This window comes from Scardinius erythrophthalmus (assembly GCF_964197995.2).
Source record: "Scardinius erythrophthalmus genome assembly, chromosome: 12".
Classification (NCBI taxonomy): domain Eukaryota; kingdom Metazoa; phylum Chordata; class Actinopteri; order Cypriniformes; family Leuciscidae; genus Scardinius; species Scardinius erythrophthalmus.
Window position 1 is genome coordinate 29,632,698 of NC_138232.1, and position 21,903 is coordinate 29,654,600.

The 21,903-nt window shown below is 39.7% G+C and overlaps 1 protein-coding gene across 9 annotated transcripts in view; it reads left to right on the forward strand.

Moving 5' to 3' along the window:
- The window catches only part of setd5 (SET domain containing 5), a 51,932-nt gene extending 44,008 nt beyond the window's left edge, over nucleotides 1-7,924 (forward strand). For 4 of the 9 annotated variants that reach the window (XM_081380928.1, XM_081380936.1, XM_081380930.1 and 1 more), the window contains exons 21-25: nucleotides 3,763-3,855; nucleotides 4,485-4,744; nucleotides 5,056-5,201; nucleotides 5,287-5,369; nucleotides 5,489-7,924. In XM_081380928.1, the coding sequence (XP_081237054.1) occupies nucleotides 3,763-3,855; nucleotides 4,485-4,744; nucleotides 5,056-5,201; nucleotides 5,287-5,369; nucleotides 5,489-6,034 (1,128 nt within the window). In that variant the 3' untranslated portion in view covers nucleotides 6,035-7,924. The remainder of the gene's footprint in view (nucleotides 1-3,762; nucleotides 3,856-4,484; nucleotides 4,745-5,055; nucleotides 5,202-5,286; nucleotides 5,370-5,488) is intronic. The other 5 variants (XM_081380929.1, XM_081380931.1, XM_081380932.1 and 2 more) reach the window with 3 other exon arrangements.
- Nucleotides 7,925-21,903: the final 13,979 nt, after the last annotated feature.

Genomic DNA, 21,903 nt, shown 5'->3' on the forward strand with positions numbered 1-21,903 from the left:
ACTAAATTAAAACAGATAAAACACTATATTTCTTAATGTTTAAATAAACTTTATTATTATTTTTTGTTGTTATAACTTTAAGTTAGTTATAGCTATTATATTGTACAATAGTAACATATTTCTTTAAGCTAAATCAAACTTTTATTTTGACAGGTTGTACTAAACACCTATGAGTTTTAGTCAGAGTGTATTTGATGATGATTCTTTTAAATAAAAGCAGAGCAGCTCTGGATATGTTCATGTGTTCAAGTCCTCATATAGTGAGTGAGACGGCAGACGCTTTAAACACCAGAGCGTCACCCATACTTGAGTATGTACTAGGCGAAATGGCGCTGCTCATTCACACAGACACGCAGAACAAGCAGAATATAGTTTTACAGTATAGCAGTTTTTTCCGCTGTATATTAATAGACACACTCATATAGCGATTTGATTAATTGCGCAGCTATATTTTAGATTTATTCATCTATCTATAAAATCGCGGAAATAATATGGCCTTAAGTTATAAATGGTAAATTTACCATTTATAAATTTATCTGCAGGGAGGGATGGTGTTCGCGAATATGGGAGAACATGTTCGACATATTTCCTCCTTTTGCAGCCACTCTTCGTCCATATTTCTGGACACAACTGGATATCCATCTTCAAGGAAAATCCCGCGTTCGTTTTTCAGATAACCAAAGTATTCCCACACTGCAGATTTTAACTTTGTTTTCGGCGGGGGATAGAGATTAGAATTCGCAGCCTCTGTCTCAGACATTTTCTCTGCTGCACATGTATGGGTGGAGTCTAAGCAGTCAAGTGAAAAGAAATTGCATATGCGCAGGTAAGATCTGGTTAATTTTTTTTTCCAAAACCGTGGATTAGCAAATGTTTACGATATGATAATCGTACATGCCAATATCGTGATAAATCGCCATACCGGTATACCGTTACAACCCTACTCACAGCAAAGTTCTTTTTTGCTCTTGGCTTAGGGGTAAAAAAAAAGATTGAAATACCTGAGCAGAAATGGCAAACATCACGATGCCTCCCATACTGTTAGCAGTGGTCTTTAGATGCAAATGTAAATATGTGCTGTGCACTTTCCTCTCAGCAACAAAATAAGCTCAATAAAAAAGACAGTGGTGAGAAAACAGCAGTTAAGGAAGCATCTGATCCATAGTGATGTGCATGTTTGCACAATCTCTGCCATTAGCTTTATAGTATTAAACTCTCCAGTGTTTTCATGTTTTTATTCATGTGTGACATTGACAAACTGAACAGAGGAAATGAACCAGAGAAGATTTCCACGTCAAAAAGCAGGTGGAGCCCCAAAGCACAGCTACCTATTACATAATCACCACGGACCGATGGTAGTTCAAATTTTTGCCATAAATTTCACTTTGGCAAGCTGTTTCAAATAGGGATCGACCGATATGGATTTTTTAGTGCCGATGCCGATACCGATTTTTTTTCATCAGCCTTAGCCGATGACCGATACGGGCTGCCGATTTTCTTGGGCCGATATTTGGAGCCGATACTGCTTTTGCTCACTCAATTTAAATCATAAAAATGACACAATGATGATAACAAACGCTACAAGTCTCAATTTAAAAAAGGAACATTTATTGAACTTAAAAAAAAAAAAATATTTGACACATTAAAAACGTGAGGTAGAACAAGTAAAAAAAAAGTTCAGTGCTAAAATTACTGAAAATAAATATTTAAGCATAATTCAAATTCTTTAAGTAAATTCTGAAAATAAATATTTAAGCATGAATAAAATAATTACACTATTGCACACAGTAGCAACAAGCAAGCAGCATAGTAAACGTCTGTCTTTGCTATGCAGCCATGAACTGCGCTCTCCATGATGACATGGAGGAAGGATTAATTTATTTCCTGCCCTTTACGACTACATATATTTATGGAGATGAGAAATAAAAACCCGCCCTGTCCAGCTATGATCAGCTGTTCGGTCGAGTTTTCGATGCTGTCGTATTATTCCACCACGCTTGCGGCATTCTGAAAAGTTGAGATGTTTTTATCTCGATGCGGCGCGGACGCGCTTGGAAAAAAATAAGCGCGTCGCTTCCATTATGAGCGCGCATACCGCGCGCCTACATTTGAAATAACGAACTTGAGCGCGCAAAAGACGCGATATGTGAACAGGCCCTAAAAAATGTATTTGTTTTCATCTCACCACGGCATAGAAGCGCCTGGACAAACGAGCGCGCTGCATCGCATGCGTGTCGCAACCGCGTCGCTTCTCTTATGAGCACACGTCCAAACCTCAGCCAGGTGGTCGCTGAATAAAACTCCCACAAATATCACGGAACAACGTCGGCATTATTTAATTCTATGACAAGTGTTCGTAACAGTTGCCGTATGCATATGGATAGCCTCAAACTTAGCTATTTGCAGCTCCCTAAATACAATGACAAGCAGTTTTATAGGCATTCGCGTTTTCCATTTGGACCCACAAACTTGCTAGTTGCACGCACAGAGCAACGTGTTTCCACTTTTAAAGTGTATGGCAATATTTCAGCTAAGTCAAACAGTTAAAAGATGCTTTGAAAGTTTAAAACTTGCCGTTGTCTTGAAGAGGCTTCCAGCACTCTGCTAGTGTGGGAGGGGCAGTGCATGGGCTGCACGTGAACTGCAGCGTCTCCAGCATCACAGAGCTGCCGGCGGACGCCTGTCTGTAAATAATGCCGGGGAAAAACTATCGGCGAACGCAGCAGCCATGTATCGGCCGATGCCGATACACGTCAAACCCGCAAATATCGGCCCGATTTATCGGCCGACCGATATATCGGTCGATCACTAGTTTCAAACTTCCGAAACAAACTTCATTTTGATGTGATTTTGTTAAAAAATGACATCACATCAGGTAATTCTGCGGTTTCGATTGCTGTGTATCGGAGCCTTTATCCCAACTGTCATCTGATTGTAATTGGATGGGGATGGTGGTCTTACTTTTGTGTCTACTTTTCACTTCATAATAAAAAACTATTTTTTTTTTCATACCATACAGATCTAAATTACATTTTCTGTTCAGAAATCACCCACTAACAAACAGACATAAAAACTTCTCATTTCCAACATTAAATTCTCACATCACTATTATCCAATGACAATAAATTAGGCTATTTTACCTCAAAACTATGGAAGCTTTTTTTTATAAAAAAAAAAAAATGTCTTGCAATTGCGAGTTATAAAGTCAGAATTGCAAGATATAAGCTAGCAATTTCAAGAAAACAAGTCTGAATTGCGAGTTTATATCTCACAATTCTGACTTTATTTCTCGCAATTGTAAGTTTATATCCCGCAATTCTGACTTTGCAATTTGCAATTTGGAGTTAATGTCTCATATATAGATGTTCATTTAAACTAACAATTGTTCGATCAAAAGTCTTTTACAGTCTTTTAACTTAACTTAACAAGCTTCCATACTATACTATTCAGATGAAATAAACCTTCAATTATTTGGGGAGCATCTTACTGTTAACCCATCAATGTGCTTCTACTTTCGCATAATCCCACCTTTACAATTAATAGAGTGGATATTTCTTGACTTGACATAGTTTAAAATAAGAAGAATAAGAGAAAAAACTCTGCTGTTTACCTTCCTTTTCCTCACATACATTTAAATCATGAACAGTGGTCCTCTATCTGGCATGAATCTCTTGCTCTGTCTTTGATTTGCTCTCTGTTTCTCTCTTCTCTTCAGTCTTAAAATTCTTGCAAAATCTTTCTTTTACCCTTTTCTCAAGGCAGAGGGTCATGGTGAGTGCTGGTAGTCAGCTGGCTGGCTTGTCTGGGTACCAGTCATTAGCTGTAAGGGGCCAGTTCAAGCCAGGGCAAAACATGGTGAATATGAAATAAGTGGCCTCCATCTAGAAGTGTGCATGTCCATAACATTTGCATCTCCAGATGATCTACTCCCTCATCTGTATTGGGCAAATTTCTTTAACAAAAAAAGTAGCTAAAAAGTTAGCAGCTGCAGAGCCAATTGTATTCATTCAAAGACACAGATGCTTTCATTGTGTAATCTACAAACATTTCTCATGGCGAATCTGTCTATTTGTATGTGGGTTTTTCTTTGCTTTTTTTCTAGAGTCTAGAATCCTAGTTTAAAACTTTTTTCATGGTATGTTATATTTGCGAGGGTTCTAGCAATGAAAAAAAATGCACATGTATTTATTTTATTATACAGCATTTGAGTGGGTTAATATGAGCATTTAATGTAGTGGTATTTAGTGTGGTGCTTCTCTAAATGGCAGCATTGGGTACTGCATGCTGTATCTTTCTCATACTCGTTGAAATTATAGATGATGTCATTGTACATCAATTGATCATGCATGTGTTGCTTTCTGTGAACATGTGAATGTTACGATGCATGTGTATACTAAGAAATTATACTGAAGGAGAGAACTGCATGCCAGTTCATCATCTATGTGCAACTTTTAGTCACTCTTACACACATTCTTTCCATCTAGGTCTCTTTGCTAGAGTACAGGGAAAGAAAGAAAGGGCCACGGGACCCAGCGCCCCTCGTCACAAACCTCAGCTCCATTTGCCCTCGCACAGAGTCTCCAGGACAGCCGCTCATGCATTTTCAGCCTTCAGTCTCTCCGCACAATTCGTTCTCTCCAGAAAGGCAAACTTTCCCACAGATAGAGGAGGTCAGTCCTCCTGGCATCCGGTCTGGAAACCACACACAGACCACAGTACTAGGTGGACCAGAGTCCAACCACTGGTGAGAAAATTACAGATTCATACACACAAGCCAACCTATGTCAATCTGATTTGGGTTTAATTTATTTTTATTTCAGTTTTGGTTTCTATTTCTAGTTATCAATTTTAGTGCTTTAACCTAAGCTTATTTCAGTTAGTTGCAAAGGCAACATTTTCTAATTTTCAAAAATTTGAGTCAAATATTTTTTCATTTCAGCTTTTTTTAATAGTTTAAGTTAACGATAAAAACCCTGGTCCTGCTAAACACTAGCTCCTTTATACACATTCTCAGAGATCCCTAATGAACGGTTGTTGTGAATGTGTGTTTATCAGGATGGTCCCTACATCAGTTGAGCGGTTGAGGGAGGGACAGGGTGCTCTGGAACGTGTCCTGAGGGGTAATCTAAACATAGAGCGTGCCCTTAAAAGAGCAGATGCCGGAATGAATGACCAAATCAGCAGTCGTGATAAGAGCACTGGTATGAATTGGACTGCATGTTTTCATTAACTAAACTGAGAATGCTGTGAGCTGCAGAGTTTGAGTACTTCTCTGTGTCTTGCTAGATGCTGTTGAGATGGACAAGTATGATCTTCAGAGCTCATCTCTGGCCTCTCCCATAAAGAGTCCTTCTATACACCCACATCAGGTAGGATATTCACAAAGCACAACTGGGATTAAACAGGTATTTCAGATAATGCCATGAAACCCATACACTACAAACGTTTGATCGGAAGTTTATTAAATCTGTCTTTAATGATCTTCCAGCAGATGCTGCCTCTCCAGCCAGAATCCCATCAGCACTCGGAAAGCCCCGTCTTCGACCAGCAGAGCTCCTCTTCTCCATTCTGTCCCTCTGTAAGCCCCTCTCCTCCCCGCTGCAGCTCTGGGAGGCCCAGTTACTATCCTTCAAAGCTGCCCACACACAGCCCACTCGCCCAAGAAAGCCCGCCCTCTTCTACAATATCAATCTCCTCAGTGGACTCAACAATGTGTGTGCCACAGCCTCACAGCAGCAGGGGAGGTGGGATGGACACCTCAAGCCTTAAAGCTAAACTTTTGGACAGCACCCTGTCAGCTGCTCTTTCTCTACCCACCAGAGGTCTAGGCCACCTTAAAATGGACAGCACTGCAGTACCACACACACAAGGTGCTTATGGCTCCAAATTGGCCCAGTCGTCCAGAGTGCACAGCCAGAGAACAGACAGGCCCAGTCAGGCTAACTCGAGACATCTCACAGCTTCTGGAGCACAGCACTATCCACAACGAAATTTACAGGGTCCAGGGGTATGGACACAGTCGGGGACCTTTTAGGACCCACAGTGTGTGTGTGTGTGTGTGTGTGTGTGTGTGTGTGTGTGTGTGTGTGTGTCAGAAAGAGAAGTGTGCGATATCCTCCTCACTTTTACCTGTGGAGAAGCTCTGCGTTGTTAGCGGTAATTTGATGTATTGAGTTCTGTATGGATGGTCTACTTTTTTTTCTTTTCTTTTATTATTTTTTTTCTTTATCTTTCCCAGTTCCTTTTATCTTTTTCCAAAAACTGAATTTCTGCGGTTACATGTAATTTAGTGTGGACTTCATAACAATCAAATCAACGGAACATTAAAGTAACTAGTTTGGAGTATATAACCAGATTTAAATGTATTTTGAAAGTTCACCCAAATGCTACAATGATGTTCATGCTGAGTATTTAAGAGGAAAGTTAAGCATCAGTGGTGAAACAAAACTTTCTCTTAAAGTAGGGTTCTCATGTTTAAGACTTATCTAAGCGTGCATCACACACTTGACTCTAAAGACATTCTCCGATTTTCAGTTTTGTCATTAGTCGTCATCAGAACAGTTTTGTAGTGTGCTCATAGATGGCACACTTGGCTCAGAGAAAGGTGTTTTTGAATGCACATGAAAGCAATTCTTAGTGAACGGTGAGTTATTTCCTCACTCTGAATCATTCCAGTGTCTAGCTATCGTTAGGGTCTGACGGGCCTCTGGCCTGTTGAATTCTCGTTAGTGTCACAAAATCACTACTCACTTGATATATAATACTTGACAAGCAGATCTTATGGTGCTTCAGTTGGTCCATTTGAATTGTTTATTTTGTTTCCCTATGTGATCATGATTGCCTCTTTAGGTAAAAACTTCAGTTCAAACTTTGTTTTTTAACTTGTTTCCAATGATTGTTAAACGCCCCTCCTTGTGACTCGCAAAGCACACAACGTTGCAGAAAAAAAATTGCAGAAATGTTTTTGTTAATACTCCGTTAAAAAAAAGTATATGTACCCTCCCAAGCCCTTTAAATCCTGTAAAGTGTATACTTAATTTCTCTCACTTCATATTTAATTTACTCTCCTTTTTGACCAGTCCTTGCATTCCAACCACCATTTTAGAAAGGAAGAGAGGAAAGAAATGCTGTGGCCAAATGGTTTGATCAGTAAAAAAGACAAAAGCAAGTGTGCTGCTGCTGCTGTGGTCTCTCAAATTTAAGTGTTTTTATAATTAAATAGCTGCTCACAGGACAGCCTTTTTTTTAATCAAAATAGGCATAGTACTGTACCTTCCTTGGATGGGGCCTTTTATAAACGGTAAGGTCACCAATTCATGTGCCATGAAGACCACAGTAGTGGGATTTTGACCCCACTTCAAACAAAACTAATGCCCCTGTTGCATCTAGAGAACTATAGCTGTCTGCTTGGTGGATTTATACAATACAACAGTATAAAAGGTTATGTCTGTTTTTGTTTTACCCTTATGTGAAAAGATCTTGAAATGATGACGGGTTAATGTGTTCAGCCTTAGTTCACTGGTTTATATGAATGTCTTTTTCATATAATGGAAAGAGAAAATCTTGAAAAAAAAAGAAAAAAAAAAGAATATGTGATCTGAAATTTACCAGCACCTTAACTACATGATCATGTGTACTTGGGTGAAGTGTCATTCTGTTCTCAGACAAATATAGTACACCAAATTTGCTGCATGATATTTCTTTTGTGTCATTGTAACAGTTAGGGTTGGGTTTATTTTGGATACGGTTTTGATTGAGATTCTCCTCTTCCTAACACCACAAACATTTGGCACTTTTCTAGCATCCATAGACATATTTTTGTTGTATTTTTTTTTTTTTTTTTTTTTTACCTAATTTGAACCCTTCCCCTTTTCATGACATAAAATGCATCACATTTTGATTTTTAAATAAAATGTTTGTGAACATTTTTATAACTAGTTTAAGCATTTGCTTAACATTGCTGAATGGAAAGAGAGCTGAGAATGAGATATTATAAAGGCTCATTTGCATTAGATATTGGCATTGAGAGATAATATAACCGTAAAAAAAAAAAAAAATTGGCCTCATAAAGCTCTCTTTATGCCAGATATTAAGATGTGTTTTGGGCAATCCAGTCAAAAGTGGACAATATTAAATTCAAGTGTAAATGGGGTCCAAAACATGAGTTTTGTCTACTTTCAACCACATTCTGTGGTGGTAGAAAATGCATGTGACCACATAGCATTTACAGTATAAATACTCATGTAGTCAAATTTGTTTGAACAGCAGCAAAGTGCCACCTACTTGTCTGTTAATCACTGTGATAAAAACAAAGGCTTAAACTTTACTGGTTACTTTCAGCTTTACCGGTTTGATTGAAATAACTGGAGTAGTGCATGACCTACATATACATGCAGAAGACCTCACAGAATTTCTTCAGTGTCTCTGATATAACAATGCATTGACAATTTATGTGAAGCACATCTTAAATTTACTTGAGAAAAATGACTGAGACGCGTGGTCTTGATGTTTGTGATCAACCAGAACCTATTAATAGATAGTTAAAGGAATTTATTGAAGAGCTATGAATTTGAGACCCATTATTGAACTCAAATATATAAGCTTGCATAAGCATTGTGATATGAGATCCTTAAAAGCAGAGGTGTAAAGTCCAGGGCCCGTATTCATAAAGATTCTAAGAATCCTCTCAGAAAACTCTTAATTTAGCTTAAAAACTTTTATGTAGGAGTCTTAGCTTAAGAGCAATTCGGGACTGATCTGAGAGCAACTCTGAGTAAGGAAAAGACAAAAACTTTTATCTTAGTAAGAAGGCGGGGTTGACCCCGTTGCTATGTATGACACAATCTTTTGAAGACTGTGATTGGTTGGTTGTCCAAGAAGGGGAAAAAAGTGATTTTAAGTATAGGGTCTATTCTAAGCCTTCACTTTGAAATTACATGCGTAATATTTCCTATTTGACCGTTCTCACACACACACATTATATATATAAATCCTTATTTTATTAACCATGCTGTTGATTTCCTATAAGGTATTTGCTTGGCTTAGAATGATAAAAATTGTTCCACTCTTTCTAATTACACTGATTGTTGGCATGTCTATTTAAATGGTGGTTTGAATGTTGGTTTTAATGTATCAAACATGGAATTTTCCCAGTTGCCAAATATCGTAATGTAGTGATTACTTTCATTTCGGGCGCTATGGCATTTCTGCGCTGTGTTGGAGATATTAGCGTGTCTCTAAAAAGATCTGTCACAAACATGATCCCTGCATGATCTAATTTAAAGCGTCTTATTAACTCACTGTCATCCATTGTCTGCAACACATTTCTTCTCCTTCTTCGTCTTTCTGCCATTTTCTCCTCTGCTAAAGAAACTCTTAAGCCTCTTAAAAAGTCCTCGTCCGTGCTCCTAACAATTTTGACCTTAAGACCTCTTTTAAGGGTTAAGATGCTTTCTGAATTACTTTTTTCTTTACTAGGATTTTTTCTTTAAATTTAAGAGTAAACGCCCACATTTCTAAGAATTTTCTTAGAATTTTGTCACTAGGAGCTACTCTTTGCATTAAGATTCTTTATGAATACGGGCCCAGGTTCAGAAAGTAAAAGCCCTCATCAGTATTTTGTTCCAATCACCTGGATTTGCTAATTAGCACAGTTTTTCAGCCAGGAGATAGAACTAATTAGTGAAATCAGCTGGATGAGTTTTCACACCTGAAAGTCTGCACCAAGGTCAAACCAAAGGTCATGTTTTGATTCATTTTATACATTCGGTAAGTTTTGGTTTGATTTCACATTGCAATTATATGAGCGCACTAAATAACTTTACACAACATACTTGTGTCTTGCCTTAAAAGCTGCTAGATCTGCTTATTTTTCATCCCTCTTAGAAGAAAACAAACACAACACTTGGTATTTATTTGAAACAGTGTCTAAATTAACGAGAAATAAAGCTTCAACCCCAGACGTTTCCAAGCAGCACAGCAGTAATGACTTTATGACTCTTCATTTACAAGATTGATAATATTAGAGAGAAAATTATAACTATGTAACCGTCTACTAAAGTATCACATCAGACAGTGCATTGTAGTCTCCCTGAGGAAAAATTCCATTCATTCATTGCTAAAGGAGAGGAAGAATTGTCTAAACTCGTTAAATCATCTAAATCAACAACAGGTATGTTAGACCCTATACCGACTAAGCTACTGAAAGAGATGCTCCCAGAGGTCATAGATCCTCTTCTTAATATCATTAATTCATCTTTGTCATTAGGATACATACAGAAAACTTTTAAGCTGGCTATGATTAAACCGCTTGTTAAAAAAAAACAAAAAGGCCGTCAAAAAAACGCGTCTCTGTAGGCAGCCTAGGTTTTGCAAAACCTCACAACACCCACCCCCTGTCGGTGATTGTTTGTAACACTATTTATTTTGGTTTTGAGTGGTTGGTGAAACCAATTGTTTTTGTGTGCAGATCTCAGAGCCTAGGCTGCCTACAGAGATCATTTTTTGACGGCATGCTTATGGGGCGGGCAGCTAGCGGATCGTTAGGAAAGATTAGATGAATGTAATCATTTATGTTTGGGCCTTTTTTGGGCCTGAAATCGCTGATACAACCTTTAACACATTATAGTCCTTCACGTCTATTGAAATCTCAAAATTCTGGCCAGTTGATAATACCTAGAATATCAAAATCAACTGCAGGCAGGAGATCGTTTTCCTATTTCGCACTTAAACTTTGGAACAGTCTTCCTAACATTGTCTGGGAAGCAGGCACACTCTGTCAGTTTAAATCTAGACTAAAAACACATCTCTTTAACCTGGCATACACATAAAACATTATACATTTCTATTATTCAAATCATGTAAAATGTTAGGTTGCATAAATTAGGTAAGCCGGAACCAGGAACACTTCCCATAACACCTGCTGTACTTGTTACATCATAATAAGAATGGCGTCTACACTAATGTTAGTCTCTCTGTTTATCCTGAGGTTTACTGTAGTCAGCTAGCCTGGCAAGCCAGACCTACATCAAGATGTTAGGTCTGGCAACTCACCATAGACATGCTCAATCCGAGGGGCGGGATAAACGGCTGTCTTTCAAATTCCCTCTGCACGCAATAGGACGGCGCTTCAACCAGCCAGAGCGTTTTCCCAACAGTGGAGCTAACGTTAGTTGATAGATTCAACTTTTGCCATATCTAGTCGGCAAAACTACGAACACATCTTAATTTTTTTAAGAATGACTTAAGTGCTGTTCTTTGCTCTTTTCTCAAAGAAAAACTTAACTCCAAGTCCTCCAGAGTCGCGGACAAAGCCGATTCGAAAGACAGCCGCCATTCTTTGTTTTCAAGTAGCAGGGAACCGTCGCAACTCTGTCGTCATTATGTTAAGCCCGCCCCGTCTACTCTATACACGACGTGATTGGCCTGACCCAATTTAGGTTTTTGCAGCTTGAAAGTCAATGGAGAGTTGCTAGACTAGCCTGGAAGCAAAATACATTTTGCTGCCGCTAGGGTGCGTCTAGATTTCTAGGCTAGTAGTCAGCCGGATCCAGGCCGTATCCAGATCTGATGAAGGACCTGCGCATAGACACAACGACAACGCAGCCCTGAAGTGTCAACTAGATTCTCCCCTGCGACAGTCTCCTTCCCTTCCCTTCCCTTTACCTCTAGATAAAATGTTCAAAATGATTCCAGTTCGGATGGATCTGCGAAAAAAAAAAAAAATCTGTATTACAGAGGCCAGACAAGTAATTTGCCGATGTCACTTTGCAAAGTAAGACTACGTACCTGCGCACATATATACTGTAGATTCAAACGCGCATACCTAAACACGTAATATGCATGTGCATGCCGTCACTGTTTTCACAGATTTACATTTTTGAAGTTTTCACAGATTTACATTTTTGAAGTTTACACAGAGATGATAACGTTTTAAAATCTATTTCAAAGTTTGCATTCTCAAGCCACCAAACACAGTCGGGAGACATAATCCCTCCAGCGTGTCCTAAGTCTTCCCCGGGGTCTCCTCCCAGTGGGACGTGCCCGGAACACCTTCCCGGGAAGGCGTCCAGGAGGCATCCGGAACAAATACCCGAGCCAGCTGGTCCCTCTCGATGTGTTAGGGAGCAGTGGCTCTACTCTGAGCTCCTTCCGAGTGACCAAGCTCCTCACCCTATCTCTAAGGGATTGCCCAGCCACCCTGCGGAGAAAGCTCATTTCGGCCGCCTGTATCCGGGATCTTGTCCTTTCGGTCATGCCCCACAGCTCATGACCATAGGTGAGAGTAGGAATGTTTTACAGAATGTTGCAGTTTATTATAAATTATTTATGTGCATCTTTATTTTTACAAAATTCCCACCCTCTCCATGTAATCTGTTTTACGTTTTAATCTCCATGTAATCTGTTTTACTTAGTTTTTATCAGCCCGATGTAAGGTCAAGGTCAAGTTTAAAATAAGTCTGGTTTAATTAAGTGTTTTGTATTATTATTATTATTTTTTTTTTTTGTTTGTTTTAGTTAGGTATTTGATGCTATAAAAACTGGAGTGTGACGTCATGATTGACAGCTGAGACTGACAACTTCTCTGAGCAAAGTAGTCATTGAGGCACCAACAGACTTTTTCCAGGATTTTCTGGAGAAGATTGGAGCTTTAACTTTAATTTCTACATTTCCATAACTGTTTATTTCACACTGACATAATGAATTATACTCCAGTAAACTGTACTAACTGATTCTGCGGGAGCGGGGGCCTTGATACCTCGGCTCCAATTCATTCTCACTACTGTGCAGACTCGGGTCCTGAATAAGCGCAAGATGTCAGCGCCATATTGGGACATTGGTGGCTTCATTTTTTTTTTTTTTACAATGGAAGAGAGTGAAGGTGTGTCACAGTTTATGGTCGCAATTGAGTGGTGCAGGGATAATGGTTGCATCCGAAATCGCATACTTCACTACTATTAGAAGGTGAAAAACAGTATGTGACAAAAGTATGTCCAAATTCACAGTACTCATAAAGGAGTAGGCAAAAAGTACCCAGATGACCTACTACTTCCAGTGAGATTCTGAAGTGTGCATACGATGGATGATTTATTATCCCATGAGGCCATGGAAGAGAATTTGTGAATGTAAGTAAAGCGAGGTATCTGATGCTGGTAGGTCACATGACGATGGCAACATGGCGAATGTAGTACGTCTAGATAACATTCATACTACACACACTCATACTAGAACATACTTTTTTAGCAGTTGTGAAGTAATTACTTATTCAAAAAAAGTACTGTACCAACTCAAGAGAGTATACCCTGATTCACTCGACAAAAACCCAATAGGATTTTTCCATTGGCTTTTGGATTATTGCAGAAAATGAAGTCTGTGGCTAACAAAATCTTATGATTACACATTGTGTTCATTGTGATAATCTTCACAAATGAACACAACTTTTATGAAGTTAGTAGGCAGAAGTACAGTATTTGTTGGCTGTAACGATTTGATGTTTCTGTATGTTTTTTATTCATATTTTTAAAATCATAATCCTTTTACTGTTTATATTTTGCAACAAAAAAGTCCATAATAGTTTGTTTAATGGCTGTTTCATTCAATTCAATTCAATTCATTAAAAACTACCCCATTATTTCAGACCATATTTTAATTTCATGGTGTATTTTTTTTGAGGGCAATAATAAATATATTTTAAAAAATAAAACTAAATTATCTAAATATTTACTTGAATATAAGGTGTGACAACTAGCCTGGTAGGTAAATGACTAGGGAACAAAATACACATTAAAAAGTATAAGAACCATCTTACGAACAGCTCATTGCAGATATTCTTGGCATCACTCGCTGCAGAGTATGCACAATAAAAATGTATGACAAGTACCACAGTGCTGTTTTTTTGCAGTGCTCTGTACCAATTTGTCAGATTTTGGCTGATTAGCATAGCTCAGTTAACCCCTGTTGGTAGATGTCATTACTACACCATTCTTAGGCCAAAATATTTGTTTCTGTTGACAGCCATGTATTCTGAGGAATATTTTGCTAGCAACATTTAAAGGTGCCTTGTGTAATGTCCACCAAAAAATCAATTCATACTCCACATTCCATACCAGATGGGGGCAGTATACCTCCAGAAAGTGAGTTGGTCTACTCTAGAGTAACAACCGAGAAACGGCATAGTCTCTATGCTCCGCCCCTACCTTCACAACGACCCTAGAGCCATAGCCGAAGCCCAGCCAACTCCAAATAGAGGACGTTTTGACTCCAGAGGAACGTTGGTTGATGTCAAGTGATTTTGAAATATGACATCTTCAAGCTACTCCCCTTCACCTTTACCAGTGAATATGTTCATATTCGTGGACACACGCAATTGACACTTTTCACACGCTCTCACGCCACACATCAATTTTCTCAGGCACAGAAAAATCGCGAAGCAAAGAGGACACGGAGACCGACAGACTAGACAGAGCAGGTTAGTTATGATCTAAAAAAAATCTCAGCTCTCAGATTCTGTCCATTTTATTACGCAATTCAAACAATAAATACCGTTTTGGCGCTTGTAAATGTTACACGACAGATCCCTAGCGCACGTGAACCGATCATCTCTACTAGCTAATAGTAAAAAAACACGAACACTGTTGAAAGATACAGTAGGCTACAACTTACATTCCTCATACATAATATCGACCAATCAGTGTTTTTTTATCAGCGTGAAGAGGTCAATAACATAGCTGGAGAACAATTATGTCAGATTTACCTCAGGAAAGCCATTTAATAAACATAATATAGGTCACGCAGTTTGCGATTCCGAGCGCGATTTTTTCCCTGCAGCGGGTGGTTGTGGTGGTGGTAAGGGTCTCTTGCCAAGGGCTTCAGCCATTCTTCCGCTCTCTTCCCTGAACTGAAATGTAGTAGTGGGCTGTACTTTCCACACGATTGACATCAGGTTCAAGTACGCCCACAAGCCGTGCGAGTTATTCGTGTACTGCAGTTTGGCTGGTGGTTATGTTGCCCGCATACCGCCTCCCATGGCCGAAACTGGTATTATGACACCTGTCGGGCCGTGGCTAGTAATTTAGCATGCTAATTCAGGTTGATATCTCTGCAGCACTATAACTTGACATTTTTTTAATGACATAATCGCCCTTATTTCTTCTCATTCTTTTGATGCGTGTAGCTCATTTTTTGGATATTTTTACCTCAATTTTTACACATGGCACCTTTAAGTCACAAAATATTCATGATAATATAGCATATGTTTTTCTTGTGACCGCTTGCTTTTTAAAGCCTGAAATGGACATATATCTCTGTCTGCTAGCTTTGACATTACAGCTCAGGATAGTCATTAATAAAGGGCTTGGTACTGTGCATATACTTGCTGTTCATTGAAATGTAATTAGAAAACAACAAGAGAGATATGTTGCATTTATTTTCAGACTACAGCTGACAAAAAAAAAAAAGGTTCAGTAACGGCACACGAGAAAACAAACCAAACTTTTTTACATATTAAGCAAAAAATATATATGTAATAAAATAAAATATGTATCCTGGCCTTAGTTATGGTTTACTTTGTCAATACTGACACCTTGTGGTCACTTTAAGAAGTACATCGCCTTTAATAATATATCAGCCATTTTGGATTTTAGAGCTCATGGTGCAGACAGAGTATAGAGGTGCATCCACGTCCATCCTTCTTGTTTTGCTCTTGAAACGGCACAATCTGTAAGTTTAAAAGACTTATCTAAGCGGTAAAATATGATTACATGTATTCTGATAGGCAGTGTTGGGGTAGTTACTCAAAAAAAGTAATTAGTTACTAGTTACTAGTTACTTCTGTAAATTGTAATGAGATTACTTTACTAGTTACTGCATTTGAAAAGTAACTTCACTACTTATTACTTTACTTTCCCATTTCTTAATTTACCCTGTAGATACCGACAAACATCATAGCCCTATCATCACTTAGCCTGTCCAAATAGTGTTTATAAATGTAGCCTACAAAATGGCATGTAAAATATGAAAGAATAATATACATGTCTGCACAAAGAAATATGCCTCACTGTAAAATCCACAAACAACAGGATAAAGGACAAATGTCTGCGGTGGTAGACACATAATCAGGGCTGGACTGGGACAAAAAAAAAAAAATCGGCATTTTGGCCATAATAATAATAGCACACTAATATACATATATTGTAAAACAAAAGCACTGAAAAATAAAGGAAACTTTCATAATTAGTTTTGTACTAATTTCTATACTTGAAAGAGATATAAGCACATAATCTTTTATTTTGACGGAAAACATGGTTTACAAACGCGTCTCATTAAATTTATAGTAAATTACGGTAATCGTCAACTATGCAGATGTGGAAATAATGTATTACTGGGTAATGGGTTCCTACACTCATGACATTCCATACACAAAAGATAAATATATTTGAAATATATTTTCAGAGTATATTTTAGAATATATGCAAATATTTCAAATTGGCCCAATAAATATATTTCACACTTAACATCATATATTTTAGTTGTATTTCAGAATATATTTCAATGTATTTGGAATATATGCCACATATATTTTGACACTTTTGGGGATCCAAACAGAAAAAAAGTACATTGAAATATATTCTGAAATATAACAAAAATATATGATGTTAAGTGTGAAATATATTTATTGGGCCAATTTCAAATATTTGCATATATTCCAAAATATACTCTGAAAATATATTTCAAATATATTTATCTTTTGTGTATGGGATAGCCTAAGTGTTTTGAAAGTAACTGTTAGTTCTGCTTACCGCAGGCTCTACACTTTCTCATCTCTGTCCTGATCCTCCTCACTATCCTCATCATCAGCCACAGGAGCTGATGAAGGTCATGCTGCTGCAGAAAACATTTTGACACATTTTACAGCGTCTGCTTGAAGGGCCTGTGTCTATTTTTCACGCTATTTCTCTGCACATTCCTTGCGTTTCTTCTCCATCTCTCAGACTATTTTGACAGATACACACTGACACACGTGCACGCTCGATCAAAGCCCAAAGGGGGAGGTGTTTAAAGATGTGATTGGACCAGCCCAGTGTCAATCAAGAAAAGATCCAATGGGCCACGGTGTTTCATGGACCGGTCAGCTATCAGGAAAAAAAACAAACTGACACAGACTTTTTTAACTAATGCATTACACCGGCACGCACTTACTTAACCCAGCGCCACCAATTAAGCAAAACGAATGGGCCGCCGATGTACGAGTTTTATGGTCCGTTAAGAAGAAGAAAAAAAAATAAGAGATGTCGACCCAAAAGGCACGTCCGCCCACTGGGAATCTCCCGGTAGTCCCGATGGCCAGTAACTTGCTGCCTGGGCATACAAAGTACATTTCACGCGAATATTTTTGTCCTTTCGAGCAATAAACTGAAAGTGATGTGAATATTGCCACTGGCCGGACCCCCCTGTCTCCGTCTCCATTTCCCGCTCCCCTTCGCACCAGCAGCTACGTCACTCAAATCGATCTCTATGACAACGGTGCACGCGCGCGCACACACACATACACAAACAGACATGTACGCAGCACAAACAGATCAGAGCTTTACACGCAGGCAAAAATGGCTTGGGTAACGCAGGAAAGCGCGTTCCTATAGTCTAGTAAAGTAGTGTAGTTACCGATATTTTTAGTGTAATGCGTTACTTTATTTCGTTACCCAAAAAAGTAATATCGTTACTGTAATTCGTTACTTTGTAACTCGTTACCCCCAACACTGCTGATAGGTTATAAATATGCCTGAGAACGATTTGCATGTGACATGTTAAATGTAGCCAGAGGCACACAGATGCTTGATTGTTCTTCTTAACACAGCTATCTTCTAAGTTATGTAAGGGTGATTTGTGTGCATCTTAAATATTGTTTTGATTTATGTGAACTGAATGTAACTGTCACAAACTGCTCCGAGACACGAAGGTTGAGATCCAAATGCAGCTTTAATTAAGGGTCAATCCAGACACGTAATCCAATATACAGGTGTAGCAACAATGACATCCGGTCAGCTGCTTTTCACATTAAGTGAAACACGAGGGTGTCGAACACATCTTCTTTGTCCTTAGGAAGACAGCTCTGGTTAATTATTCCCTACGGGGGTAATTCACCAGCGCCCGTGTGGCTGGAATCCCCCCCAGTTCAGCGTGAACTCCCCGTGACTTTATAGACTCTTGACATTCCAACGCACACACACAAAAACACTTGTGGACTTTGAAACAGACATTTCCACACATGTGATCCAATAGCAATGTTTTTGATATGTATTTTTATGTGTGTATAATTGGCCAGATAATGTCTGAGGTATCTATGCAACGTTATTATGTTAATCAAAATCACTATGCTAGTGATTTTGAGGAAGTTATGTAACCCTGTATTTCTTTCATGCAAAAACGTCATTCGAGGTGTCAATGTAATGGGAAAAACATGTCGGAGTCGAATCTTGACTGCAAAGTACAATAATATGCATTTATTCCAGGAAATACCATATTTCTAAATATGAATGTTATTTTCGATCTCTCACATGACAGTCAAAGTAGGCGTTTCTTCACAAACAAAGAAACCTCTTCCCGCTTCAGATCAGAAGATCCGATTTGCTGTTGTCCCAGAAAGAGGGCGTAAACGGATGTCTTTAAGAGGAGAAACCATCTCCTCTTGCTCGCTCTCTCACCCTGCTCTCACCCCCTTCCTCCTCTTCTCCCCGGCTTCAAGAAACATCTGAAAGGGTCCGGCCTTCTCCTCGGACAAACACATGTTCGAGTTGTAGCTGCCGTTCTTTGCAACTAAGTTATATATATTTGCCTCTTCCCTCACGGAAGATGAATCTTATTTTCTGGTAACGTTACATTCAGTGAGCCTTTTAAGCTTCCCGCGACACCGGAAGACGCAGCACAAACAGGACACCGTCCGCGCTTCCTTCCTGTCTCAGCCTCACCCGAACAGAGAACAGACTTGCAAGTATTTTTGATCTCTCTCTAAAGCTGATTTCAGGTGTCTAGCTCTTAGGTCTGTGAATTAAGTTACCCTCTTTTCTCTTCTCTCTATATCCTTTCTTTCATTTCATTTTATTCTGATCACGTTATTTCTTATGTTCTCGTTTGTTTAAATGTTTGTTTTATTGTTTGCATTTTACGTACGTTTATATTTGTAGCTTATATAATCTCTAGTGTGTGCCATTTTATTAATAAACCCACTTATACTTGACTGTTTCTGTGTTGAAAACCCACTTTTATAAAGTCAATGAAATAAAAGATCTAATTAAGCTACAAGCTCTATATTATAGACTACCTTGAGTAGTTTTTAATTCATAAACTCAGAAAGTTTGTTGTTCGTGGCCAGAAGATAAACTTTCTTGGAGTTTGGAAACATGGATACTCCTTCTTAACTGTGATAGTCTTACATTTATTCGCTGGACGAATGACTGATGACGAGACCAGTTACAGAACGAGGTATTTCCGAAAATTGATAAAGTAATGTATATGCGATTTATGAATTATGACCATGAGTTATGATTAGTAATATTTCCCAAATTCCCTATATTCTTGAGCTAATTCGCATTGACCCAGAGTCATTTACGTTACACAGGCAATAGGTCAAAACACAGGTAGGCCGTCCAAACAAACAAACAAGCAAACAAAACAGGCAGGGGTCAGAGACAAAAGAGTAATCCACGGAACAGGTAAGAAATGAGACATGAAACCAGGGAAAACGCTCAGAAATGCAGTGCAACAACATACAAAACTTCGCAGTGAGTGAATGAGTGAACATGGTATAAATAGGCTGAGACTAACAGGGTGATGAGACACAGGTGAATGCAATCAGGGATGATGAGTCCGGGCAGTGAGTTATGGGAAATGTAGTTTGTGAGGGAGTGATAATAGTCTGATGTGGAGTGCCCTCTGGTGGCTCTCAAGGGCACTCCAGCTGGTGACCGTTACATAGCCCCCCCTCAAAGGAGCGCCTTCCAGACACTCTAAAATTGTCCAGGAGGGAGGTGGAGCGGAGGCGGACCTGGGGGCTGGATGGAGGGCCAGGCCCATGGAGTGGAAGAGGACCTGGAGATTGCGGCAAGACGAGAGGCCAGGGCGGAGCAGGCAGTGCAGGCGACCAGGGCGGAGCAGGCAGTGCAGGCGACGACCCTTCAGGTGGCCAGGGAGGCAACGAACCCTTCAAGCGGCCAGGGAGGAGACGACCCTTCAGGAAGCCAGGGAGGAGACGACCCTTCAGGAGGCCAGGGCGGAGCAGACGGTTCAGGGCGACCAGGCGGACCTGACGGTTCAGGCAGTGCTTAATTTGTAAAGTGGGAGGTCCCGGAGCGCAGATGGGGGGGGTGGATCCGGCGACTCAAAACGGGGGTTGGGGGTTGGAGGTAACGGAACCAAAAAAAAAATAAAAATTACACTGCCTACGTAGCTTCTCTGCAGGGGCGGCGCCAGAGAATTTTTAACGCATATCTCCGCTCCATATCTCATATTGCGCATCCTATCTTACTCGTGCTGTTCACATTTTATAATCAACATAGATGGAAAAAAAATATTTTTCTTCATTATAATATTTTAACAAATATGAAACTAAATGCGCTTATTTAATGTTTACAACAGTATAGTAGGCCTACACACTCTCTATTTGTACAAATTGCTGCACATTCATTTAAGTTGAAAGTTGAACACACAAGTTGAAAGGCATTTGTTCAAATCAAGTTTATGGATAATTGTGTGTGCATTTATTAATTATTATGATACTAAAATCATAACAAAGTAGGCTATGCTATGTACAAAAAATCATTTGAGCCCAGAATATGGCAGCAGCCATCTCTGCTGAGGGCTCAGGTTCAGGCGTGTCGGCGGCCATCTCTGCTGAGGGCTCAGGTTCAGGCGTGTCGGCGGCCAACTCTGCTGAGGGCTCAGGTTCAGGCGTGGCGGCGGCCATCTCTGCTGAGGGCTCAGGCGACGTGGCGGCAGCTATCTTGTCCGGAGACACTGGCTCGGCGACGGCCATCTTGTCCGGAGACACTGGCTCGGCGGTGGCCATCTTGTCCACAGACACTGGCTCGGCAGACGTGACGCGAACAGTCTCTGGCTCGGCAGACGTGACGTGAACAGTCTCTGGCTCGGCAGGGCTGACGTGAAGCTCAGGCTCGGCAGGGCTGACGTGAAGCTCAGGCTCGGTAGGGCTGACGTGAAGCTCAGGCTCGGCAGACATGAAACCCACAGAAAAAGGTGAGCCGCTCAGTTGCAGGGCAAGTCAACATACTGTTTCAGAGTCCAGCTAGGGTCATGCAATGGCATAAGGTAGCTAAGCGGCACAGCTGAGACTAACAGGATGATGAGACACAGGTGAATGCAATCAGTGATGATGAGTCCGGGCAGTGAGTTATGGGAAATTTAGTTTGTGAGGGAGTGATAATAGTCTGGTGTGGAGTGCCCTCTGGTGGCTCTCGAGGGCACTCCAGCTGGTGACCGTTACAATAACATTGTAAGAGATATTTTTTTTTTAAATATCGTTGTTCATTTGTGTTACAGTTTCACAAATTGGGCTTCAGTAAAGAAAGTTCGACCCTGACAAATGTCTACGACTTTTACTAAGCCTTTGTTTAGCTCGCTGCTAAAGCAAACATAAGCTGAAGGCAAAAGAATATGAATTAAATAAAATACAAAGTTGTCAAAAACTACTTGGCAGAGTAAGAAACAGGATCCAGTCGCGAATGCAAATTAACAGTTTATTGGATTTAAACAGGAGAAATAAGCAAGGTAGGGTGATCAGATGTAACTGTGCAGGATTGGCCCGGGCCTTGGTGCGCAAGCCCACCTGGAGGACAGTCTGTCTGGCCTTCCTCCAGGTGCGTCAACACCTCTGGACAAAGGCGTGGGCAGAGT